General features: G+C 46.4%; 1 protein-coding gene across 2 annotated transcripts in view; it reads right to left on the bottom strand.

The window, feature by feature from the left end:
- LOC137544540 (granulocyte-macrophage colony-stimulating factor receptor subunit alpha-like) overlaps positions 1 to 22403 on the bottom strand; it is a 289974-nt gene that overhangs the window by 126806 nt on the left and 140765 nt on the right. For both annotated transcript variants that reach the window (XM_068265636.1, XM_068265635.1), the window contains one exon: positions 14394 to 14514. In XM_068265636.1, coding sequence (XP_068121737.1) covers positions 14394 to 14514 — 121 coding nt within the window. The remainder of the gene's footprint in view (positions 1 to 14393; positions 14515 to 22403) is intronic.

Consider the following 22403-nt stretch of genomic DNA (forward strand, 5'->3'; position numbering starts at 1 on the left):
AAAATTATGCAAATTAAGTGCAAATTTATGTGCTAGTCCCTAATCTAAAATTTGAATGCAGATTGGATGCAGGCTTCCACAAGTCTACTTAGAACATTTTACATAGAGAAGAGAGTGTAGGCAGCGCTTCCAAATACAGAAGGCTGCACCTGAGTTGATTTAGCTGCAAAGTGCAGAGGTCCAATGGACTATATTACACAACATGCATTCAAACAGGTACAGCAATGGAGGGCGTTAGCTTCAGCAATAATGTGTGCACAAATCATTCCTATTAGACTATGGTATGCAGTGACTGCTGCTATAATAAAATTGTGCAGTCACACAGGTGCAGGGAAAAGGTATGCACTGACTGCTGCTATAATACAATTGTGCAGTGCAGTCAAACAGGTGCAGGGAAAAGGTATGCACTGACTGGTGGTGGTATTGTATAATGCAAAGTGCAGTAACACAGAGGCAGTGAAAGGTATGCACTGAATGCGCTAGGCCTGGCACAGTACAGCAATCAGCAAGGGCCAACTGCGAGAGACAGGGCTGTATATGCAGTGTCAGTGACACACACACACACACACACACACACACACACACACACACACACACACACACACACACACAACATTAGCTCTCAATAGAGCTGTTTCGGGGTGCTTTTCATCAACAAATATCAGCAATGAGCAAGTTAACAGACCTCCTAACTATCGCTTTCCCTATCTCTCTAATGTCTCTCCCATCTCTCACTAATACAGCAGCACACAGAGTTAGAACATGGCCGACGCTGCTGCCTTTTATAAGGGGGGGGCAGGGCTCCAGGAGGGAGTGCAGCTTGATTGGCTGCCATGTGTCTGCTGACTGTGATGTAGAGGGTCAAAGTTTAGCCCAATTATGTAGTATAGGGGGTGGGTCGAACTCGCTAAGTGTTCGCGGTTCACCGTGAACTCGAACCAGCTAAGTTTGCACGAACAAGTTCTCTGGTGAATCATTTGGGCCATCTCTAAAGCAGACATGCTTAGTCTACAACCTATTTTTTTTTCTTAAAGTATATTTGTCAATTTTATTTAAAAAAAAAAATATTTTGAAAGGTATTTATGAAAAGAAAAATAAAAACAACACAAATACACAATAAGTTATTTAAAAAAAAACAAAAACAAATTTCAATATTATTTAAATTGAAAAACTATTTTTTTTAAATTACAACAACAACACCAACTCCAATGCAGAGCCACGCAGTGGAGGCTTTCCAGTTGCCATTGGTGTTCAGCTGGTGGCAGGCTGGCATCAGGCCTGCCTGCCATTTGTGATGGTGGTGTCATAGTACACCATCTAAGATGCAGAGCCATGCAGAGAGGGTTTGCCAGTGGTGGTCAGGAAGTGGCAGGCTGGCAGCTGGCACCAACTCCCACGCAGAGCCACACAGTGGAGGCTTGCCAGTTGCCATTGGTGTTCAGCAGGTGGCAGACTGCGTGGTGGTGGTGGTGGCACCAACTCCAATGCAGAGCCATGCAGTGGAGGATTGCCAGTTGACATTGGTGTTCAGTGGGTGGCAGGCTGGCAGCAGGCCTGCTTGCCATTCGTGGTGGTGGTGGTGGCGGCACCAACTCCAATGCAGAGCCACGCAGTGGAGGCTTACCAGTGTCAAAAAGGCTAGCATTAGCAATAAAATGCAGGCTACCGGATACACCATCATGGTGTCTGCCACTCTTACAAGAATGAGAAGTGAGAGAGGTGGTGGTATGCGTGAACTGGCACCCTTGCAAATTGCTTTTTTTTTTTTTTTTAGTTTAGCTTATTTGTCAAAGTTAGTTATGAAAAATTACAAAATACAATTTTTTTTATACAAATTCAAAATGTAAAAGTTATTTTTAAAAGTTTTAAATGATGTTTTTCAAAAATGTTAAGTCAGCAGGTGTCAGGCTGGCAGCAGGCCTGCCTGCCATTCGTGGTGGGGGTGGTGGTGTCATCAACTCCACTGCAGAGCCACACAGTGGAGGCTTGCCACAGTGGTCAGCAGGTTTACCCAATGTGCAGTATAGAGTTGGGCCGAACAGTTCGCCTGGCGAACCTCTCTGGGCCTCTTACTACTTCCGGGTCGCAATGACCCGGAGCAGTACGCCTGCGCTGCCCGGCGGAGCGCGTCCTAGATCGCGCTCCTGTTGCCGGGCGCTCTCAGCGCATGAGCGTGACGTCACTCATGACGTCACGCACATGCGCAGAGAGTGCCCGGCAACGGGAGCGCGATCTAGGACGCGCTCCGCCGGGCAGCGCAGGCGTACTACTCCGGGTCATTGCGAACCGGAAGTAGTAAGAGGCCCATGAATTTAGAGATGTTCGCCGGCGAACGGTTCGGGAACCGTTCGCCACATCTCTAGTGCAGTATAGGTAATATACGTGCCCTGACCATGCTTTGCAGACCAGGTATCAGTGGTTATATGGACCTTTGCCCCAACACTGTGCGGTGACGTGGCTGTGCACATGATGGCGCAGGTTTACACATACAAATTTAATTTGAGAAAAAAAAGTCAATCTTATTTATGAAAAAATTTAATTTAATTTTGAAAAAATGCTATTAGTGCACTGGGATGTGGAATAGGCCTTGGGGAGCTGAGGGTGATATACCTGCCCTGACCGTGCTGCTTTTAAATTTCCAGAGTGGTAATGTAAGGGTTATGCCTGCTGCATACTGACAGACCAAACTCTGACAGACCAAACTCAGCATTTAACACACCGCAAAGAGTTGTTAATAGTTTACACTCTCTGGACTTAAAGGATACCCGAAGTGACATGTGACATGATGAGATAGACATGTATACACATGTACAGTGCCTAGCACACAAATAACTATGCTGTGTTCCTTTTTTTCTTTCTCTGGCTGAAAGAGTTAAATATCAGGTATTTAAGTGGCTGACTCAGTCCTGACTAGACAGGAAGTGATTACAGTGTGACCCTCACTGATAAGAAATTCCAACTATAAAACACTTTCCTAGCAGAAAATGGCTTCTGTGAGCAAGAAAGAGGTAAAAAGGGGAATTTCTTATCAGTAAAGGTCACACTGTCACTTCCTGTCTGAGACAGGACTGAGTCAGCCAGTTACATACCTGATATTGAACTCTTTCCAGCAGAGAAAGAAAAAAAGGAACACAGCATAGTTATTTGTGTGCTAGGCACTGTACAAACACATGACTATCTCATCATGTCACATGTCACTTCGGGTATCCTTTAAATGTTAGTCCTTTTGGCCGCAAACTTTGTGTATTGGTCGCTGTGCTAATGTACGCGCATTGGAGAGAGTGCAGGCCATGGCGGTTTTCCAGCCCATATCGTCGGACGAGTAAAGTGACCCAGAAAACACTGGTTCTGCAGTGTTGGCCCAGTGTTGGCCTAGTAGGCTTTATTGAATGATCACCTAAGGTGACCAAAGGATTTGCCAAAACGTATCCAGCCGATCGATCAAATATGGCCTGTCCACAATGAAGCAACGACCTTATCCTCTTGGTTGTGCCCCCAACATATTTATAGAGGTCATTGTGATACGCAAGCCCCCTCACATCATGTACATGCCTTTTTTTTTTGCAGCCACAGTTCAGCACCACTGGCCAGAAAAATTAGGCATGTACACATGCCAGAAAAATTATTTTTAGTACCGGCCTTAAAAATTCAGGATACATCGGTGGAGTCCTGGAGTCTTGGTCTGGACCCTGTTGGTGGTGCGGAGAAGTCAGTTAGTAAGTCATGCGGCGTGCACAGATGCTGGGTCTGAGTTGAAAGTCTTCGGGCAGGAAGTAGCCCTCCAGGATTCATGCATTATTCATTTTTATAAATGTGAGGTAATCCACACTTTTCTGACCTAATCGACTTCGCTTCTCATTCTCAATGACAATCCCTCCTGCTGCGCTGAAGGTCCTTTCTGACAGGACGCTTGAGTCAGGGCGAGAGAGAAGTTAGATGGCAAATTAAGATAGCTCAGGTCACAGGTCAAGCCTACGCACCCAATAGTCCAGGGCAGTTGAGGCCAGGTGTGAGAAAACGCGGAAAAGCCGCTGCATATGCGAAGAGCAAGGCGGCTGACTCCGCGTCCAAAGCGGCGGTTTGCACGCATGAACACGCGTCTGGTAGTATGGTGGAATGCGGAAAAGCCGCCGGCTGTTTCCGCGTCCAACGCGGCGGTTTGCATGCAGCAGCATGCGCTTGGTGTGGCTGGGTCTGTTAGTGCACATAGGCAGATGGAGAGCTATGCACGCGCGGGCCTGTACTCAGAACCTTTATACCAGCAGGGGAAGTGTCAGCTGATCAGGAAGATCAGCTGATTCCTGCAGGACTCATGATTGGCTGAATGGCTCGGGCGGGGCGGCAGAGTCCAGCAACTATATATTCTGCTGCTTGTCAGTTGCTGGTTGTCTGCCATTGCTAACACTTGCGTGAAGGCACTCAGACCTTAGCTAGACCCAACAGTGTACCAGAACCGGCTGGAGCTGGGAATCCACACTGGGTCAGATTCTTGATAGCTTAAAGTACTAATTGAATTGTATTATTTGTTAGACCAGTTCCAGGGTGTTGAGATCAAGGCCCTCACACCCCAGACTAGGAATACTGTGTATCTTCTGTGTATTCTCTAGCATAGTTCCAGGGTGTTGAGATCAAGGCCCTCACATCCAAGACTAGGGAACTGTATTATCATTTATGTTATACTCCAGACTAGTTCCATGGTGTTGATGATCACGGAACTCACACCCAAGACTAGGGAATTGTATTATCATTTATGTTATGCTCCAGACTAGTTACAGGGTGTTGTGAATACGGACCTCACACCCCAGACTAGGATTGTGTTATTACTTTGTTACATTAGCCCAGTTTAGGGCAAAACCTTACATATTAGCAGCAGGGCTTCCTGCAACCCAGCCTTGGTCCCTCGCTCAGGGGTCCACAGGCTACAGGAATATCACCCACCGCTCAGGGGTGAATTCCTCAGGAGTATAGGCCGCCAGCTCCTCTGGTGGTCTTTACTCAGAGTTGTTACTGTTGCACCGAACACTTACACTCTCTCCGGTGTCTAGAGGTTAGACATATCTGATTATTGACGATTCCGCAGATCCTCAATAATCGGGTATATCTGTATTCTTGAGCATACTGCGAATCGCCAAGGATCAGATTCTCTATCTGGTTGCTGACACCAATCGTTACACCAGGTAGACGCTACCTGTCGGTCGAGGCATTCTTTGAGGATGGATCTCAACGGGCTGTGGTGATGCGTCGGATTAAAAAAACTGTGCATGTCTGACATCACCAAAACATCCGAAGACTGTGTTGTGTTTGCCAGCATGGCTGTGGGAGGAGAAGGACTCTAGGCACCTCTTTGCTGTTGTGCTCTGACATCACCCCTCATCACAGTATACAGCATACTTTGCACCCCCTTGTGGAAATTGTGCATCCTTTCCGACTGAGTTTTATTTGGTATAAGTTCCACCACTTTTGCTTATACCGAGAGTCCAGTAGCGTTGCCACCCAGTACAGGTCCTTGTCCTTCAGCTTTTTATACGGGTGTCAGTCAACAGGCAGGATAGCATGAAAGACCCCATTTGTACAAGATTGGATGCTGAGCAAGCCAGCCCCTCTTCCTCTTCATCATTGAGGTCATGCAAGGTCTCCTCCTCCCCCCAGCCACATACAACACCACAGGTACTCAAAGGGTGACCACAAGCCACCTGGGATGCCTGCTATGGTTGGTCTTCCACCTCCTCAAAGCCACCTTCCTCCTCTGCCTCCTCTTCCTCAGATGACTCCTCCCTCTGCGTACAGCAGGTGTCGACAACAAGTCTGGTTGTGATTGTGGTGATGGTGCCCACAGCTTTTCCTCTTGCTGATCACGCTCCTCTACGGCCTGATCCAGCACTCTTCGCAGGGCACATTCCAGGAAGAAAGCGTATGGGATCAGGTCGCTGATGGTGCCTTCACTGTGACTCACCAGGCTTGTCACCTACTCAAACGGACGCATGAGCCTGTAGGCATTGTGCATGAGCCTCCAATGATGCGGCAAAAAAATCCCCAGATCCGCACGGCCTGTCTTACCACCGTACTCGAACAGATAATCCTTGATGGCTTTTTCTTGTTGGAGCAGTCAGGAGCAGTGGAGTATCAGACATGATATGAAACAGGTGAGGTCAAACACAATGCAGTGATAATAACCGAGGCCCTGAAGCAGTAGTGATAGTACTCTGCTTGTGTGCTATGTAGCACACAATTATACATCACTAAAAGTGGGCACAGGTGTGGGTCAGTGCCAGTGGGCTCTGTCTGTGTAGTATCAGACAGACACTGAGATATGCAACAGGTGAGGTCAAACACAATACAGTGATAATAACAGAGGCCCTGAAACAGTAGTGAAAGTACTCTGCTTGTGTGTTATGTGGCACACAATTAGATATCACTAGTAGTGGGCACAGGTGTGCGTCAGTGCCAGTGGGCTCTGTCTGTGGAGTATCAGACAGACACTAAGATATGCAACAGTTCAAACACAATACAGTGATAATAACATAGGCCCTGGAGCACTATTATGCTTGTGTCTAATGTGACAGACAATTATAGTAGTGGGCACTCATAACTTTCTCATTCTTGACTACTCTCTTTCAATTTGCAAACTTTTAACATCCCAAGAAGAAATGTTTTAGGATCTTGAAGAACTGTGTATGTATACTAAACGACTGTTATGATTTCCTAAGCTCTGAAAATAGGGCGTCCAGTGAAAAATGGCGCCGGCTAAATAATGGCGCCCCCTTCTGCCCGATATATGTTTAAAACGATATTTATCGTTTTAAAGGTTAAAATAGTGCAGACCTTTTGAACGAAATTTATCGGTTAAAATTTTTTTTTTAATCCTGCCTGAATGATATTTATCGTTTTAACCCCTGCTTTGCTGCCGTTTGAAAAATATCTGCCCGCCGGATTTAATGTTTAATAGCAAAGCCCCCTTAAAAACTAAAAACACCAAATTTGCAGGGAATGTTAAGAAGAAAATTGTGAACAAGAGGAAAAAAAATGTTTCAAAAAGACCTTATAGTTTTTGAGAAAATCGATTTTGAATATTCTCCTTCTGACCGTGGGAAAATTAAATGCCCGCCGAATTTAGCGGTTAATAGCAAAGCCCCTTTAAATGCCAGAAACACCAAATGTGTAGGGAATGTTAAGAAGAATAGTGGGAACACGAAGAAAAAAAATTGTTCAAAAAGACCTTATAGTTTTTGAGAAAATCGATTTTAAATCTTCAAATAGTAAAATGTATCTATTTAAATCCTGTAATGACATTTCCGTGGAAACAATTCCCGCCGACTTAAGCAGTTAATAGCAAAGTCCCCTTAAATCCTAGCAACACCAAATTTGCAGGATATGTTAAAAAGATACTGGGAAACATTATTTAAAAAAAATTGAATTTTTTTTTTTAAATTTAAATTTTTGGGATATGTTCTGAGTGTGGGAATTTTTTTGAAAAAAATGACGTGGGATCCCCCCTCCCGAGCCTCTGTAACCCCTTGTCTCCCATGCAGGCTGGGATAGCCAGAATGCGGAGCCCCGCCGACTGGGGCTTCGCACCCTGAGCTATACCAGCTATACCAGCCTGCATGGTCCATGGTATGGGGGGGCTTCGGGGGGGAGGGGCGGCCAAGCCTCCCCCTCCCCCCCAGAGCCCCTTGTCCAATCCATGGACAAGGGGCTCTTCCCCACCTCCGGTGCTCCAGGAGGAGGCGGGGGCGACGACTCCCTGGGGGGGGGGTTTAATGGTGGCATCTGGCAGTCCCCTTTAAGAAGGGGACCCCAAGATGCCCCCCCCCCCCAGGAGAAATGAGTATACGGGTGCAAAGTACCCCTTACCCATTTCCACAAAGGGTTAAATGAAATAAAAACGCAATCGAGAAAAGTCCTTTAATGTTCTAAATTAACCACAAATACGTACCTGTACCTTTAAGAAAAAATTGCCACTCCAATTAGGTCCCACGACAGTATCCTCCATCTTGCGACCTTCTGATACATCTTGATTGAAGATCTCCGCCGCCCCGACGCCACCGCACTGCTCTCAGCTATACTAAGTATAGCTGAGAGTGCGTCTATTACAGACGCATTACCGCTAGCGGCCGCTGCCCTCCCTGCCTCCCCCCACCTGTCACCCTTACCCATGCTGGCACCCAATGCACCCATGGGTGCCAGCATGGGTGAGGGTGACAGGTGTGAGAGAGGCAGGGAGGGCAGCGGCAGCCAGCGGTAATGCGTCTGAATAGACGCACTCTCAGCTATACTTAGTATAGCTGAGAACAAAAAGCATCTTTAAACTTTGGCTCCAAGGCTCCCCATTGGTTCCTTATCGACCAATGGGGATCCTCCTGATCCCCATTGGTCTGTTAAGGAACCAATGGGGACCATGGGAGCTAAAATTTAAAGATGCTTTTTGCTCTTAGCTATACTTAGTATAGCTGAGAGCAGTTCGGCGGAGGCGGCGTGTGTGGCGTCGGGGCGGCGGAGATCTTCAATCAACATGTAACAGAAGGTCGCAAGATAGTGGATACTGTCGTGGGACCTAATTGACGTGGGAATTTTTTCTTAAAGGTACAGGTAAGTATTTCTGAAGATCGCAAGACAGAGGATACTGTCGTCGTGGGACATAACAGATTATAGCGCGGGACCTTTTCCGAGGATAATGGCGTGGGAATTTTTTCTTAAAGGTACAGGTAAGTATTTCTGAAGATCACAAGATGGAGGATACTGTCGTGGGACCTAAATGGAGTGGCAATTTTTTCTTAAAGGTACAGGTAAGTATTTCTGGTTAATTTAGAACATTAAAGGACTTTTCTCGTTGTTGCGTTTTTATTTCATTTAACCCTTTATGGAAATGGGTAAGGGGTACTTTGCACCCATATACTCATTTCTCCTGGGAGGGGGGCAGGCATCTGGGTTCCCTTCTTAAAGGGGACTCCCGGATGACACCATGAACCCCCCCCCCCCCAGAGAGTCGTCGCCCCCACCTCCTCCTGGGGCACCGGAGGTGGGGAAGAGCCCCTTGTCCATGGATTGGACAAGGGCTCCGGGGGGGAGGGGAAGGCTTGGCCGCCCCTTCCCCCCGAAGCCCCCCTATACCATGGACCATGCGGGCTGGTATAGCTCAGGGTGCGAATCCCCAGTCGGCCGGGGCTCCGCATTCTGGCTATCCCAGCCTGCATGGGAGACAAGGGGTTACAGAGGCTCGGGAGGGGGGACCCCACGTCATTTTTTTCAAAAAATTTCCACACTCAGAACATATCCCAAAAATTTAAATAAAAAAAAAAATTCAATTTTTTTTTAAAATAATGTTTCCCAGTATCTTTTTAACATATCCTGCAAATTTGGTGTTGCTAGGATTTAAGGGGACTTTGCTATTAACTGCTAAAGTCGGCGGGAATTGTTTCCACGGAAATGTCATTACGCGATTTAAATAGATACATTTTACTATTTGAAGATTTAAAATCGATTTTCTCAAAAACTATAAGGTCTTTTTGAACAATTTTTTTTCTTTGTGTTCCCACTATTCTTCTTAACATTCCCTACACATTTGGTGTTTCTGACATTTAATGGGGCTTTGTTATTAACTGCTAAAGTCGGCGGCCGTTTAATTTTCCCACGGTCAGAAGGAGAATATTCAAAATCGATTTTCTCAAAAACTATAAGGTCTCTTTGAAAAAAAAAAATCCTCTTGTTCACAATTTTTTTCTTAACATTCCCTGCAAATTTGGTGTTTTTGGCTTTTAAGGGGGCTATGCTATTAAACATTAAAGCCGGCGGGCAGATATTTTCCAAACGGCAGCAAAGCAGGGGTTAAAACGATAAATATCGTTCAGGCAGGACAAAAAAAAAAAGTTTTAAAACGATAAATTTCGTTCAAAAGGTCGGCGCCATTTTTTAACCTTTTAAAACGATAAATATCATTTGATAATATAAACGAATGGGGCGCCATTTTTATCCAACAGTGCTGGGCGCCATTTTTCACTGACCTGGAAAATAGAGGTTGATGATCGTGAATACAAGGGGGTAAGTAGTTCTTGAAAATGCGTTTTTGCCTTATTCATTTAATTTTATTTCTAGAATTCCTAATCACATGTGAAATATTCTTCTACAATGTGTGTGTAAATATTTTAAAATAGTTTTCCGTTACTTTGTTGTCTTTATTTAGCAATATGCTAAGTTAGTCTACATGATTAAGTGGAAAGAAGAGGTGGAACGCCACTGGGTACAAAAGATGCTTGTAAAGCAGAACAGAAAAAGGAGGTGTGCCTCCTCTTCTTTACATTTTGGTTGTACCTGAGACTGTGTGAGTACTCCGGCCTGCCGCCGGCATATTCACAGGTACAGCTTACCTGGGTTGCTGTCTCCATGGATCCCAATATGTGTTGTAGCTTGGAACCAAATGGGCTCAGCTTTTCTCCACCAAGTCTGAACGATGACTCCATGCCTCTGTGCAGGCGCTAGCCATCCTGCATCTGTGCAATGCGCCCACGCTTGTTATCTTATGAGAACATGGCCGTGAGCTTTGGGGGTCCCAGTACCGGAATGTCGAGGTAATAGGGGATAGGTAAATCCTCTGGAAGATCCAGAGGCTTCCCTCTACTAAGTCAGGTATCTAATTTTTTGTTCAAAGTTTCCCACAGGTTTACTTAAAGTGAACCAGAGATGAAGCACCCTACCATATATATTAGTGGAAACATTAAAGAAAACCCCTACCCTGCTCTCTGTTTCATCCTTCACTGCTCAGCCTGCTTGTTATCAGCCCTGATAAAATCCCAGACTGAGCATTCAGTCTGGCTTTGCTCAGGAATCATTAAAGCTGAGTCTGTCTTCTCTGATGTCTTTTCAAGCCCATGCCTCCCCCCTTCTGGCTTTGTTTTCCCCTTTCTGTATACTTGCAGCATCACAGAGAGTTGTGATGAGATGGGAGGAGCTGCTAATGTAAGGGTATATTGAACAACGTGTTTTTTTATTAAATCTATATTTGTTAGTCATAAGAGGTTTTTAGAAATTGTGATTTCATTTTGCACACAGCCCACTAAATAATATGCTTTTCTGATGAACTGTGTGTTGCATGGAGTTTTAGTAAAAAAAACATAAAAAAAACACACACACCAGCGGCGAAAATACCAGGTATAGTATTTACTTTGTAAAATCTATCGGGGGGATATGTTTATTTTGTGCCAAAGTTTTCATCTCTGGTTTCCTTTAAAGGAGAAAAGCATGAACTGGGATTTTTTTTTTCAAAAAGACATTGTAGTCTTTGAGAAAATCAATTTTAAAAAGTTGTAAGACAAAATAGTTTTTAAACTCGGTAAAATTAAAATTTTCTGTGGTACACTTCAATATATATGGAGTTCCGTGTTTTGTATACATTTTATAAATATTAAGAAAACAAACAGGGTGAGCCTACCCATTGTCACCAATTCAGGCTGATATAGCCAGGACGGTGTGGGGCTCCACACCCTGAGCTATACCAACCCACATGGTCTATGATGTGGGGGAGCTCTTGAAGAGAGTGGTAGCAAAGCCTTTTTCTCTCCCCCAAAGCCGTTGTCCATACCAAAATAGAAGCAGATATGTGGGCCCTGGGAAGGGTTCATGGTAGAATCTAGGGGTCCCTTTTAACAAGGGGACCACCAGACGCCCCCCAAGTGAAATGGGTATAAGGGTACTAATGCAGTTCTTACCCATTTTCACAAAGGGTTAAGTTGAAATAAAAAGGTAACATGACATTTTTTTTAAAGGACTACTGTAGGGGGGTAGAGGGAAAAAGAGTTGAACTTACCCTGGGCTTATAATGGTCCCTTGCAGACGTCCTGTGCATGTGCAGCCACTCACCGATGCTCTGGTCCCGCGTCCGGTTCACTTCTGGAATTTCCGACTTTAAAGTCGTGTCCTCGTTCCTGCTGACGTCACCAGGAGTGTAATAGACAGACCCAGCACAGTGGTTTTCTGACTTTAACCACTTCCCAACTGAGGGGTTTTACCCCTTGACCACCAGAGCAATTTTCACCTTTCAGCGCTCCTTCCATTCATTCGTCTATAACTTTATCATTACTTATCGCAATGAAATGAACTATATCTTGTTTTTTTCGCCACCAATTAGGCTTTATTTAGGTGGGACATTATGCCAAGAATTATTTTATTCTAAATGTGTTTTAATGGGAAAATAGGAAAAAATGTGGGAAAAAATGTATTATTTTTCAGTTTTCGGCCTTTATAGTTTTTAAATAATGCATGCTACTGTAATTAAAACCTATTAAATGTATTTGCATATTTGTCCCGGTTATAAAACCATTTAAATTATGTCCCTATCACAATATTTGGCGCCAATATTTTTATTGGAAATAAAGGTGCATTTTTTTCAGTTTTGCGTCCATCCCTAATTATAAGCCCATAGTTTATAAAGTAACAGTGTTATACCCTCTTGACATAAATATTTAAAAAGTTCAGTCCCTAAGGTAACTATTTATGTATTTTTTTTAATTGTAATTTTTTTTTTTTTTAATTACAGGAGTAAAATTTTGTGTAAAACTAGTTTATTTGTATGTAAATCATGTTTTAGGGTGTAGTTTTACTATTTGGCCACAAGATGGCCACAGTAACTTTTTGTTTAATGCGACCTCCTTCCGGACGCTTGCAGGAAGTACTAGGAGGCTGGGAGTTTTTTTTTTTCTCACAATGATCGCGCTGCTCAGCGGAGCAGCAGCGGATCATTGCGGGGCTTAGATCAACGAACGGGAATGGATTTTCCCGTTCATTGATCTCCGGGCGAGCGAGGGCGGCATGTTTGCGGCGGGAGTGTGCGCTACAGCGAGCGGGAGCGCGGGCAGCGGCGGGAGCGCGGAAAGTACGGATTTCTCCGTCCCTGGGGGTAAAGGATGGAGTAAGGGACGGAGAAATTCGTACGCGTGGGGGTAAAGTGGTTAAAGTCAGAAATACCAGAAGTGAACCAGAAGCAGGGACCGGAGCATCGGTGAGTGTCTGCACAGGCACAGGACGTCTGCGGGGGACCATTAGAAGCCCCGGGTAAGTTCAAATCCTTTTCCCCCTAGCCCCCTACAGTAGTCCTTTAACCTCCTTGGCGGTATGAAAAATACCACCAGGAGGGAGCGCAGCAGTTTTTTTTTTTAAAATTTTTTTTTAATCATGTAGCGAGCCGAGGGCTCGCTACATGATAGGCGCTGCTGAGCGGCATCCCCCCGCCCGCTTCGATCGCCTTCGGCGATCTCCGATCAGGAAATCCCGTTCATAGAACGGGATTTCCTGGAGGGCTTCCCCCGTCGCCATGGCGACGGGGCGGGATGACGTCACCGACGTCACTGACGTCGGGACGTCATTGGGAGTCCCGGGCCACCCCTCGGCGCTGCCTGGCACTGATTGGCCAGGCAGCGCTGGGGTCTGGGGGGGGGGGGGGCCGCGCCGCAGCAGATAGCGGCGATCGGGCAGGGGCCGGCGGCGATCAGAGTGCTGGCGCAGCTAGCAAAGTGCTAGCTGCGTCCAGCAAAAAAAAAATTATGAAAATCGGCCCAGCAGGGCCTGAGCGGCACCCTCCGGCGGCTTACCCCGTGTCACACACGGGGTTACCGCCAAGGAGGTTAATGATTTTAATTAGCCATAAATAATTTCCTTTAATTCATAATCTCACCCCACCCCAATATCCTCAGAAATGTTCCACACCAATATTATCTTGATCTTGATTGAAAACCTCTGCTGAACAATGTCACACAAGTCGCCCTCCCGACTGCTGGCACTTGCTATACTGAAGACTGGAAAGCACTGGAAAGCATCTTTAAATGTGCCACTGGGGCTCCTCTTTGGTCCTCTAACAGACTAGTAGGTATCCTCCCTGAGAAGGATTCCTATTAGTCTAATAATGGAACTATTGGGGAGCCCCGGTGACATATTTAAAGATGCTTTACTGGGGCTTGTTATACTTTAGTATAGAAAGCACCGACCCCACGTACACTGACCTCAGCAACCCCCCTAACCCAAAAACCATAGCTTCCCCCACTGGCACCCACAGCACCCCTTAAACCCACCAGCACCCAGAGTACCCTTGGCACTAGCAAGTGCCCTTACCACAAGCCATACCGCTGACACCAACACTCACCGCTGCTAATTTTTCCAATTCACCTCTATCTTTAGATCTTTTTGGAAAAAAAAACATATCTAGAAATTTAGTGATTATAGTATGTATTCAGGCTTTACAATAAGCCGCTATAGTAGGGGCCATTGATTTCCATGCACATAGAAAACTGTTTTTGTTAAAAAAAATTGCAGAATCACCCAAAATGCATTCTCATTCATCCCTACTGATGGATTTCTCAAGACCCATAGCGGAACTGTCATCATTCTTCCTTGCCACTGGATTTTACCTGAAAACCAAAGAGTATTGGGTATCTTGTGGGGCTTCTTTGCCAGCAGTCCATGAACAATTTATGATGGAAACATTATAAATTATACAGGAAAAGTTATCTGCGGCAGTGTTTTCTTTTCCTAAAATGGAAAAGAGGTAGGCATTAATGTATTAAGAACAGTAGAACAGGGTTGTATCTAGAGCTTTAAAGTGAACCTAAAGCCACGGAAAAAATGAGATGAACTCACCTGGGGCTTCCCTCAGCCCCCTGCAGCCGATCGGTGCCCTCGCAGCCCCGCTCCGATGCTCCTGGACCCGCCGCCGAACACTTCCGGTTTGGCCCTCACCGGCCGACAGGCATGGGAACGCGAGTGATTGTTCGCGTTCCCAGCATGTATATCGCCCCCTATGCTGCTATTCCATGGTTTTAGGTTCACTTTAAGGAATGCTGACAGAATATATATATATATATACAGTGGTGTGAAAAACTATTTTCCCACTTCCTGATTTCTTATTCTTTTGCATGTTTGTCACACTTTAATGTTTCTGTTCATCAAAAAACGTTAACCATTAGTTAAAGATAACACAATTGAAAACAAAATGCAGTTTTAAATGATGGTTTTTATTATTTACTGAGAAAAAAACCTCAAAACCTACATGGCCCTGTGTGAAAAAGAAATTGCCCCCTGAACCTAATAACTGGTTGGGCCACCCTTAGCAGCAATAACTGCAATCACGTGTTTGCGATAACTTGCAACAAGTCTTTTACAGCGCTCTGGAGGAATTTTGGCCCACTCATATTTGCAGAATTGTTGTAATTCAGCTTTATTTGAGGGTTTTCTAGCATGAACTGTCTTTTTAAGGTCATGCCACAACATCTCAATAGGATTCAGGTCAGGGCTTTGACTAGGCCACTCCAAAGTCTTCATTTTGTTTTTCTTCAGCCATTCAGAGGTGGATTTGCTGGTGTCTTTTGGGTCATTGTCCTGCTGCAGCACCCAAGATCGCTTCAGCTTGAGTTGACGAACAGATGGCCGGACATTCTCCTTCAGGATTTTTTGGTAGACAGTAGAATTCATGGTTCCATCTATCACAGCAAGCCTTTCAGGTCCTGAAGCAGCAAAACAACCCAAGACCATCACACTACCACCACCATATTTTACTGTTGGTATGATGTTCTTTTGCTGAAATGCTGTGTTACTTTTACGACAGATTTAACAGGACACGCACCTTCCAAAAAAAAAAAAAAAAAATATATATATATATATATATATATATATATACATATATAATGTTTAATATATATTAAACATTGTGGAAAAGGGAATTGGGACACGTAGGCCACACCCCTAACCACACCCCCAACACACCCCTAGTCCCGCATGCCATAAAGATTGTTTATGAAATTATTAAAAAAAAAAATGATCGAGGCGCCAGCCGCCAATATGAGATGCGGGATGCCAGCGATCGCATACATTCATACATTCCTACCTTCCTCCCTCCCTCTGAATGTGCCCCCGTGTTCCCGTTTGCAGAGTAAAGTGTGCAGCGGAGCGGCATTCATCTTACCGTCCATCCTCGCATTTTATATATATATACAGGTATATATATATATATATATATATATATATATATATATATATATATATATATATATATACATACATACTGTATATACACATATATATATATATATATATATATATATATATATATATATATATATATATATATATATATATATGTATATATATATATATATATATAGAGAGAGAGAGAGAGAGAGAGAGAGAGAGAGAGAGAGAAAGAGAGAGTTTTCCTGTGGTTTCTCATGATGTATCACTCCTGTACGGAATATGCAAATTGTCTCCTTTTGCCCCTGAAGCCAGGCTTACATCCAAAACCACTGGTGTATAGCTAGCTGTAGAGGTCAAACTTGTTCACCGGAGAACAGTTGGTGGTGAAGGAACATTTATTCGCCATTTAAATTGCATTTAATATGGAAGTCAATGGCTGCTGACTATATTAGTTCATAGAAAAGCCCACTTACATGCTAGAATCACCAAATTTGCATGGTAAGGAGAACTATAGGAACAAGGGGGCAAAAATTAAAAAAGACCTTGTCGTTTTTGAGAAAATCAATTTTAAACTTACAACAGGAAACACGTTTCTTTTAAAATGAGGTTAAATGACAGATAATTTATCAACCTATTGGTAGTGTAAATTTCGTATATCAAAAGAAAGAGCAGTGAATTTCATGCCAGGATTTCTAGGTAGTCAGTACACAGTGCTTAATGACTACCTGGAAACCTGATGGAACTGGCAGCGCTTTGGCCAGGGATCGCTGTACTGTTGCAATATTGCTGTATAAGGATCTCTGACAAATCTACCTATGATTTGGAGTGTTCAAAGTTACATTTTTTTCAAATAATGTGTGTACCAAGCCTCTTTAACCCCTTGTCACCCATGCAGGCTGGGATAGCCAGATTGCGGATCCTGGAGTGCATGTGGCTCCACAGCCGAGCTATACCAACCCACATAGTCTAAGGCATGGGGGCTCTAGAAAAGAGGAATGGCCAAGCCTCACCCTCTCTCCCAGAGCCCTTGTCCAATCCATGGACATGGGCTCATCCTCACCTTCGATGCCCAGGAAAAGAATTGGGGTAGACCCAGAGGGTGGTGGCATCTGGGAGTCCCCTTTATGAAGGGGACACATTCCCACCTCTGGTGCCCAGGAGAAGAATGGGGGTAGGCCCAGAGGGGGGAAGGGGGTTATGGTGGCATCTATCCCAGATGCCCGCACCCTCTCCAATTGAAATTTACCATGAAGAGATAAATGGAATAAAAACACAATGAAAAAAATACCTTTAATGTTTTTAATTAACCATAAACACGTACTTTTGGTTACTCCCAATGTCCCACGCCATATCCTCTTAATACTGCCAAATGATGTAGAACGCAGCACTCTTCATTCGTGCCGCAAAAACCTGCGATGCTGCGAACAGCGCTGCCCACGTCGTTCCAAGTAGTGGACTTGCTATTCTCAATATAGCAAGTCCCAGAGCATCTTTAAATTTCCCTCCAGTGCCCCCTATTGGTCTTTTAACAGACCAATGAGGATTCTCATTAGTCTTAAAAAGAAAAAATAGAGATGCTCCGGAGCTTAGGGCAGCGAATGACTTTTGACATCCCTGTCACCCCTGCACTGCTGGTTTACTGCACATTAACCCCTGCAGAAGTTAATGTGTAGCAGTGCAGGGGTGTCACAGGACAGCGTGATGTGGGTGCCCTGTGTGCAAGTGTCTGTGCAGCAGGGGGGGGGGGGAGGGTAGTGGAGGGAGCAGGAGGTGCCGCTGTGTCATGGGCTTGCTATACTAAGCAAAGCATCGAGCTCTGGGCAGGGGAGGACTGGGACCTTTTGGCCTGGGGGGACAACACAAACTAGAGGCCCGTTTCACGGCATCCCCAGCCCAAAGCCATATCTTTCTTGTGTGCAAATCTTCAAATTGTGATGACTAACACACACGCACGCACGCACGCACGCACGCACGCACGCACGCACGCACACACACACACACACACACACACACACACACACACACACACACCCATTTCTCCGCACAATCTACCTGTCTGTGTCTGATGCCTAACCTTAAAGGAGTTATCAGGCTTTTTTTTTTTTTAATGAAAATAAGAGCTACTTCCCCAGGGCTCGTCCAGCCCCAAGCTCCCAGCATGTCCCTCGCCGCAGCTCTGCAGTCAGCTGTTCGCTGCCGCTGCCTCCCAGCCCCCGGCAATGACGTCAGGCCAACTGCGCCTGTGCTGTCAATCACCGCCACATGGACCAGAGCGTACTGTGCAGATGCAGAACTACTGCACCTGCGCAGTACACTCCGGTCCACGTGGCGGTGAATAACAGTGCTACTCGCACAGGCGCAGTACAGGCCGACATCCAGGTCGGACTGGTACCATCACCGGGGACTGGAAGGCAGCGGCAGCGAATGGCTGACTGCAGAACTGCGGCGAGGGACATGCTGGGAGCGTGGGGCTGGAGGAAGCCCCGGGTAAGTAGCACTCTATTTCATTAAAAATGCCTGATAACTCCTTTAAACAACCCCCCCCCCCCCCCCACACACACACACACACACACACACACACACAAACCTATCTACCTGGTGATGCCTAACCCCACTCCTGCCCACCCACCATACAAACTACTTGTCTGACACCTACCCCCCCCCCTCCTCCAACTACCTGTTTGACAGTGCCTAACTGCCTGCCTCCCCCCTCCCCTGCCGCCAATCACACCACAAGAAGAAAAAACGTTCCCCCTCAGGCCAGGGTCAGAATGGGGATGATTATCACACACAAAAAAACTCAGAGGGCACTGGCCTGGGCAGAGAATTGAATTTGACAGCAGTAGCAGGCAGGCAGGCAGCAAAGTGTGAGTAACTCAGTGACAAGAAGGGAGAAGAAGTACAGAAACAAAATTGATAAAAACCACCTTCTCCTCTGGCAACCTGGACCCGACCTCCTCTATCCTCCTGTCTCCTCAGTCCTACACCTCCTCCTCCACAGCAGCAAGCAGCTATCGGTGGCATCTCCGACTCCCAGCCCCCAGAGTTTCCGACTCCTCCAGCCAGGACAGCCAGCCAGCCATTCGTAGCCGCAGCTCCAGGCCCCCAGCCCCCCCAGCACAGAAAGCTGAAGAGCGAGACAGCTCACTCCGACGACACCTCAGGCACAGCAGCACAGGGGAGGACTGTGTCCGACTCCTCCAGCCAGCCACTCGTAGCCACAGCTCCAGGCCCCCAGCCCCCCCAGCACAGAAAGCTGAAGAGTGAGACAGCTCACTCCGATGACACCGCAGGCACAGCAGCACGTTGCGGGCGGCAATGGCTCCAGGCGGGGGGCGGAGTCAAGCAGGGTCAACCCAGCTGGCCGGAGAGGACCTAAGCTATTTGTGTCCTTGTGCCGCTCACATCCACCGCAGGCGCAGCCACGCACAAGGGCACACCACGGCCGGCCGCCTCAGCCCCTTCTTTGATTGGATACTTCAACTTGCCGGGAAATATCGCGCGATGTTGCGATCCCCACTGCGAACCTGTCACCTGTGGTATGTCTGCGGCCGCTGCGTATAGCAGCGGCCGGCCCTAATTACTTAAGATTCGGGCAGCCCGGGGGGCATTTGCCCCCCGTCCCCCTGGGCCAGTCCTCCCCTGGCTCTGGGGCATGTTTAAAATTTACTTCTGTGATCCCTATTGGTGTTTTAACAGGTCAATGGGAATCCTCATTGGTCTGTTAAATAGCAGCACATGTTCAGGAGAGATGCCTCATGGGAAACCACAGTTGCTCACTTAAAGTGGAACTGAATATGAAAAACAAGTGTTTCACTTACCTGGGGCTTCTGCCAACCCCTTGCAGCCTTCCTGTCCCGTGCTGGCCCTCCATGTTCCTCCGTTCTCCCGCCGCCAGCTTGTTTCATTATCGTCGTACCGTCGACTTGTAAGTCGACATCAACTGCGCCGTGCTCCACTCGTATCCTTCTCTGCATTCCAGCCCGCAATAGCGAAAGATACACGTGGCCCGTGGCAAAAGGCACAGTTATCGCATCGATGGAAACAAAACTGCACCACGGCAGGAGAACGAAGGATCAAGGACATGAAGGCTGCAAGGGACAGAAGCCCCAGGTAAGTGAAACACTGTTTTTTTTTTTTTTTTAATATTCAATTTCGCTTTAAAGCTGAATTATCACAAATACCTTCTGTTTTAAGAATGCAAATTACACTTAGTATATGTGACAGTATATGCTTAAAGTAGTTGCACATCTGCTGCACTTCACAAGGTTTAGGACCTCTGGGCAAGTGGGCAACCTCAAGTATGTCGGTGCCACCAGAATTATATTGGCCTTGATTTTTGCTCTAGGGCTGAAGCTCATACTCAATAAAATGTGGAATCAACAACAGTGTAACCACTGGCTTGATGGTCATTGAGCTAGAGTTGAAATTCTGTAGCTGAAGAGATAGAGAAAAGACGCCCTAGAGGGGATCTAATTAACATGTATAAATACATCAGAGGGCAATATAAAAGCTTGGCGGATGAGCTTTTTGTCCCTAGGCCTTCTCAAAGGACTAGAGGGCATGATCTGCGCATGGAGGAAAAACGCTTTAGCAATTTATTTAGGAAAGGGTTCTTTACAGTAAGAGTGATTAAGATGTGTAATGCGTTGCCACAGGAAGTAGTTATGGCAAATTCTTTACCTGCATTTAAAGGGGGCTTAGATGCTTTCCTTGCGTTGAAAGACATCCATGACTACAATTACTAGGTAATGCACAGTGATGTTGATCCAGGGATTTTATCTGATTGCCATCTGGAGTCGGGAAGGAATTTTTTCCCTTTTGGGGCTAATTGGACCATGCCTAGTAAGGGTTTTTCGCCTTCCTCTGGATCAACAGGGATGTGTGAGGGAGCAGACTGGTGTTGTACTTGTTCTCTGGTTGAACTCGGTGAATGTATGTCTTTTCTCAACCCAAATAACTATGTAACTTATGTAACTATGAGAATGAGAATCAGAATCAGTTTTTTATTCACCAAGTGCGACGGGAGTCGTACACGGAATTATTTGTGGTTCACACGGCATAGGCAAGTACAAAGACAGGCAAACAGATACACAGGCAGACGAGACAGACATTTACAGGTGTGCAGAAGTATGTAGACATTTCCAGTAGTCCAATAGTATGAGCAAGCCTGGGAGGCCTGCGCAGAGTAACAAGGTAACAAAAAGCTGGCTGCATGGCCGTATTGTCCCGTGTGGTGTGAGGATCAGTGAGAGGATCAGTGAGAGGTTTCTTGACCTGTAAGTGAGATGGCAGAACCACTCTGCGGCGTGTGTTCAAAGCTACTGCAAGACCAGGTCGGAGCGGATGTATGGTCAATGAATCAAATGTGGCAGCAGCAGAGCAGAGACACTACAGTAGATCTCACCATGTGTGGTCAGCAGCAGGCAGAACCCAGAAAGGTGGATGGCACAAACAACTCAGACCTGACCAGAGAAGTAGAGCAGCAGAGCACAGTTCAGTGAGTGACACCCTACTGTGGGCATACAGGCCGAGTCAAACAGATCCCTCTGTTTGTGGTCGGCACGATCAACAGTCACAGACAGAAGAGCAGTCCAGTGAATGGCACAACTGACCCAACCAGAGCAGATCAGACCAGAGTGAAAACACCAGTACTGTTTAAGCAGCTAGAGTCAGAGGGGTCTCACTATGTGTGATCAGGTGTGATGGACAGTAGCTGATAGCAAATCGCAGATCCAATATTGCCCTGAGACACTGGTCATGGAGGCCCCTTGGTGGTGGCCGGCCTGGGGGCTGGTTGCTCCGATCATTGACAGCCGCTGCTAGTAGTGAGCCTGAAGGAGCAGTGTAGGCCTTACTAGGCCACCAGAAGCATGTGGTGCATGTGGAGCGGAGGCTGGTGTTGGAGTCGGCTGCCCCAGGCTGAGCAGCAGAGAGTAGGGTGGCCACTTGCAGAACCCCAAAAAGGAGGACATCACACCCTGAAAGGAGGACATCTTACCAAAGACAGTGGCGCACAATAGTCCACATTGTGGAGGGCCGGCCGACCACAAAATGCAAATTCTTTGGCAGCAGAATTCCCCACAAATGCAATCTCGTTGGCAGAAGATTTCTCACACAAATGCAATCTCATTGGCAGAAGATTTCCCTACAATTGCAATCGGCGCGGCGGAACTCACACTGGCTGCTGGCTCTGGCTGTCTTAGGCCTAGGCTGGATGAGTATGGCTGCGGCTGCCTGGCTCGTGTCGTCAGCTCCTCCCCCCGTCAGCCGGGCCAACTTGCGTGAGGTGGCCTGCCTTTTCCCGCTGCGCGGCGGCACGGCATGCGCCGACGTCTACGTGTGATGTGACTGACGGCAGTCATGTCACTCTCTGTTGCGGAGATGGATCGGGCCGGGCAGTCCAAAAAGGAGGACATTTGGCTGTCCATCCTGGCCTTGCGCCGGACGGA

The sequence above is a fragment of the Hyperolius riggenbachi genome, chromosome 2, assembly GCF_040937935.1.
Source record: "Hyperolius riggenbachi isolate aHypRig1 chromosome 2, aHypRig1.pri, whole genome shotgun sequence".
Classification (NCBI taxonomy): Eukaryota; Metazoa; Chordata; class Amphibia; order Anura; family Hyperoliidae; genus Hyperolius; species Hyperolius riggenbachi.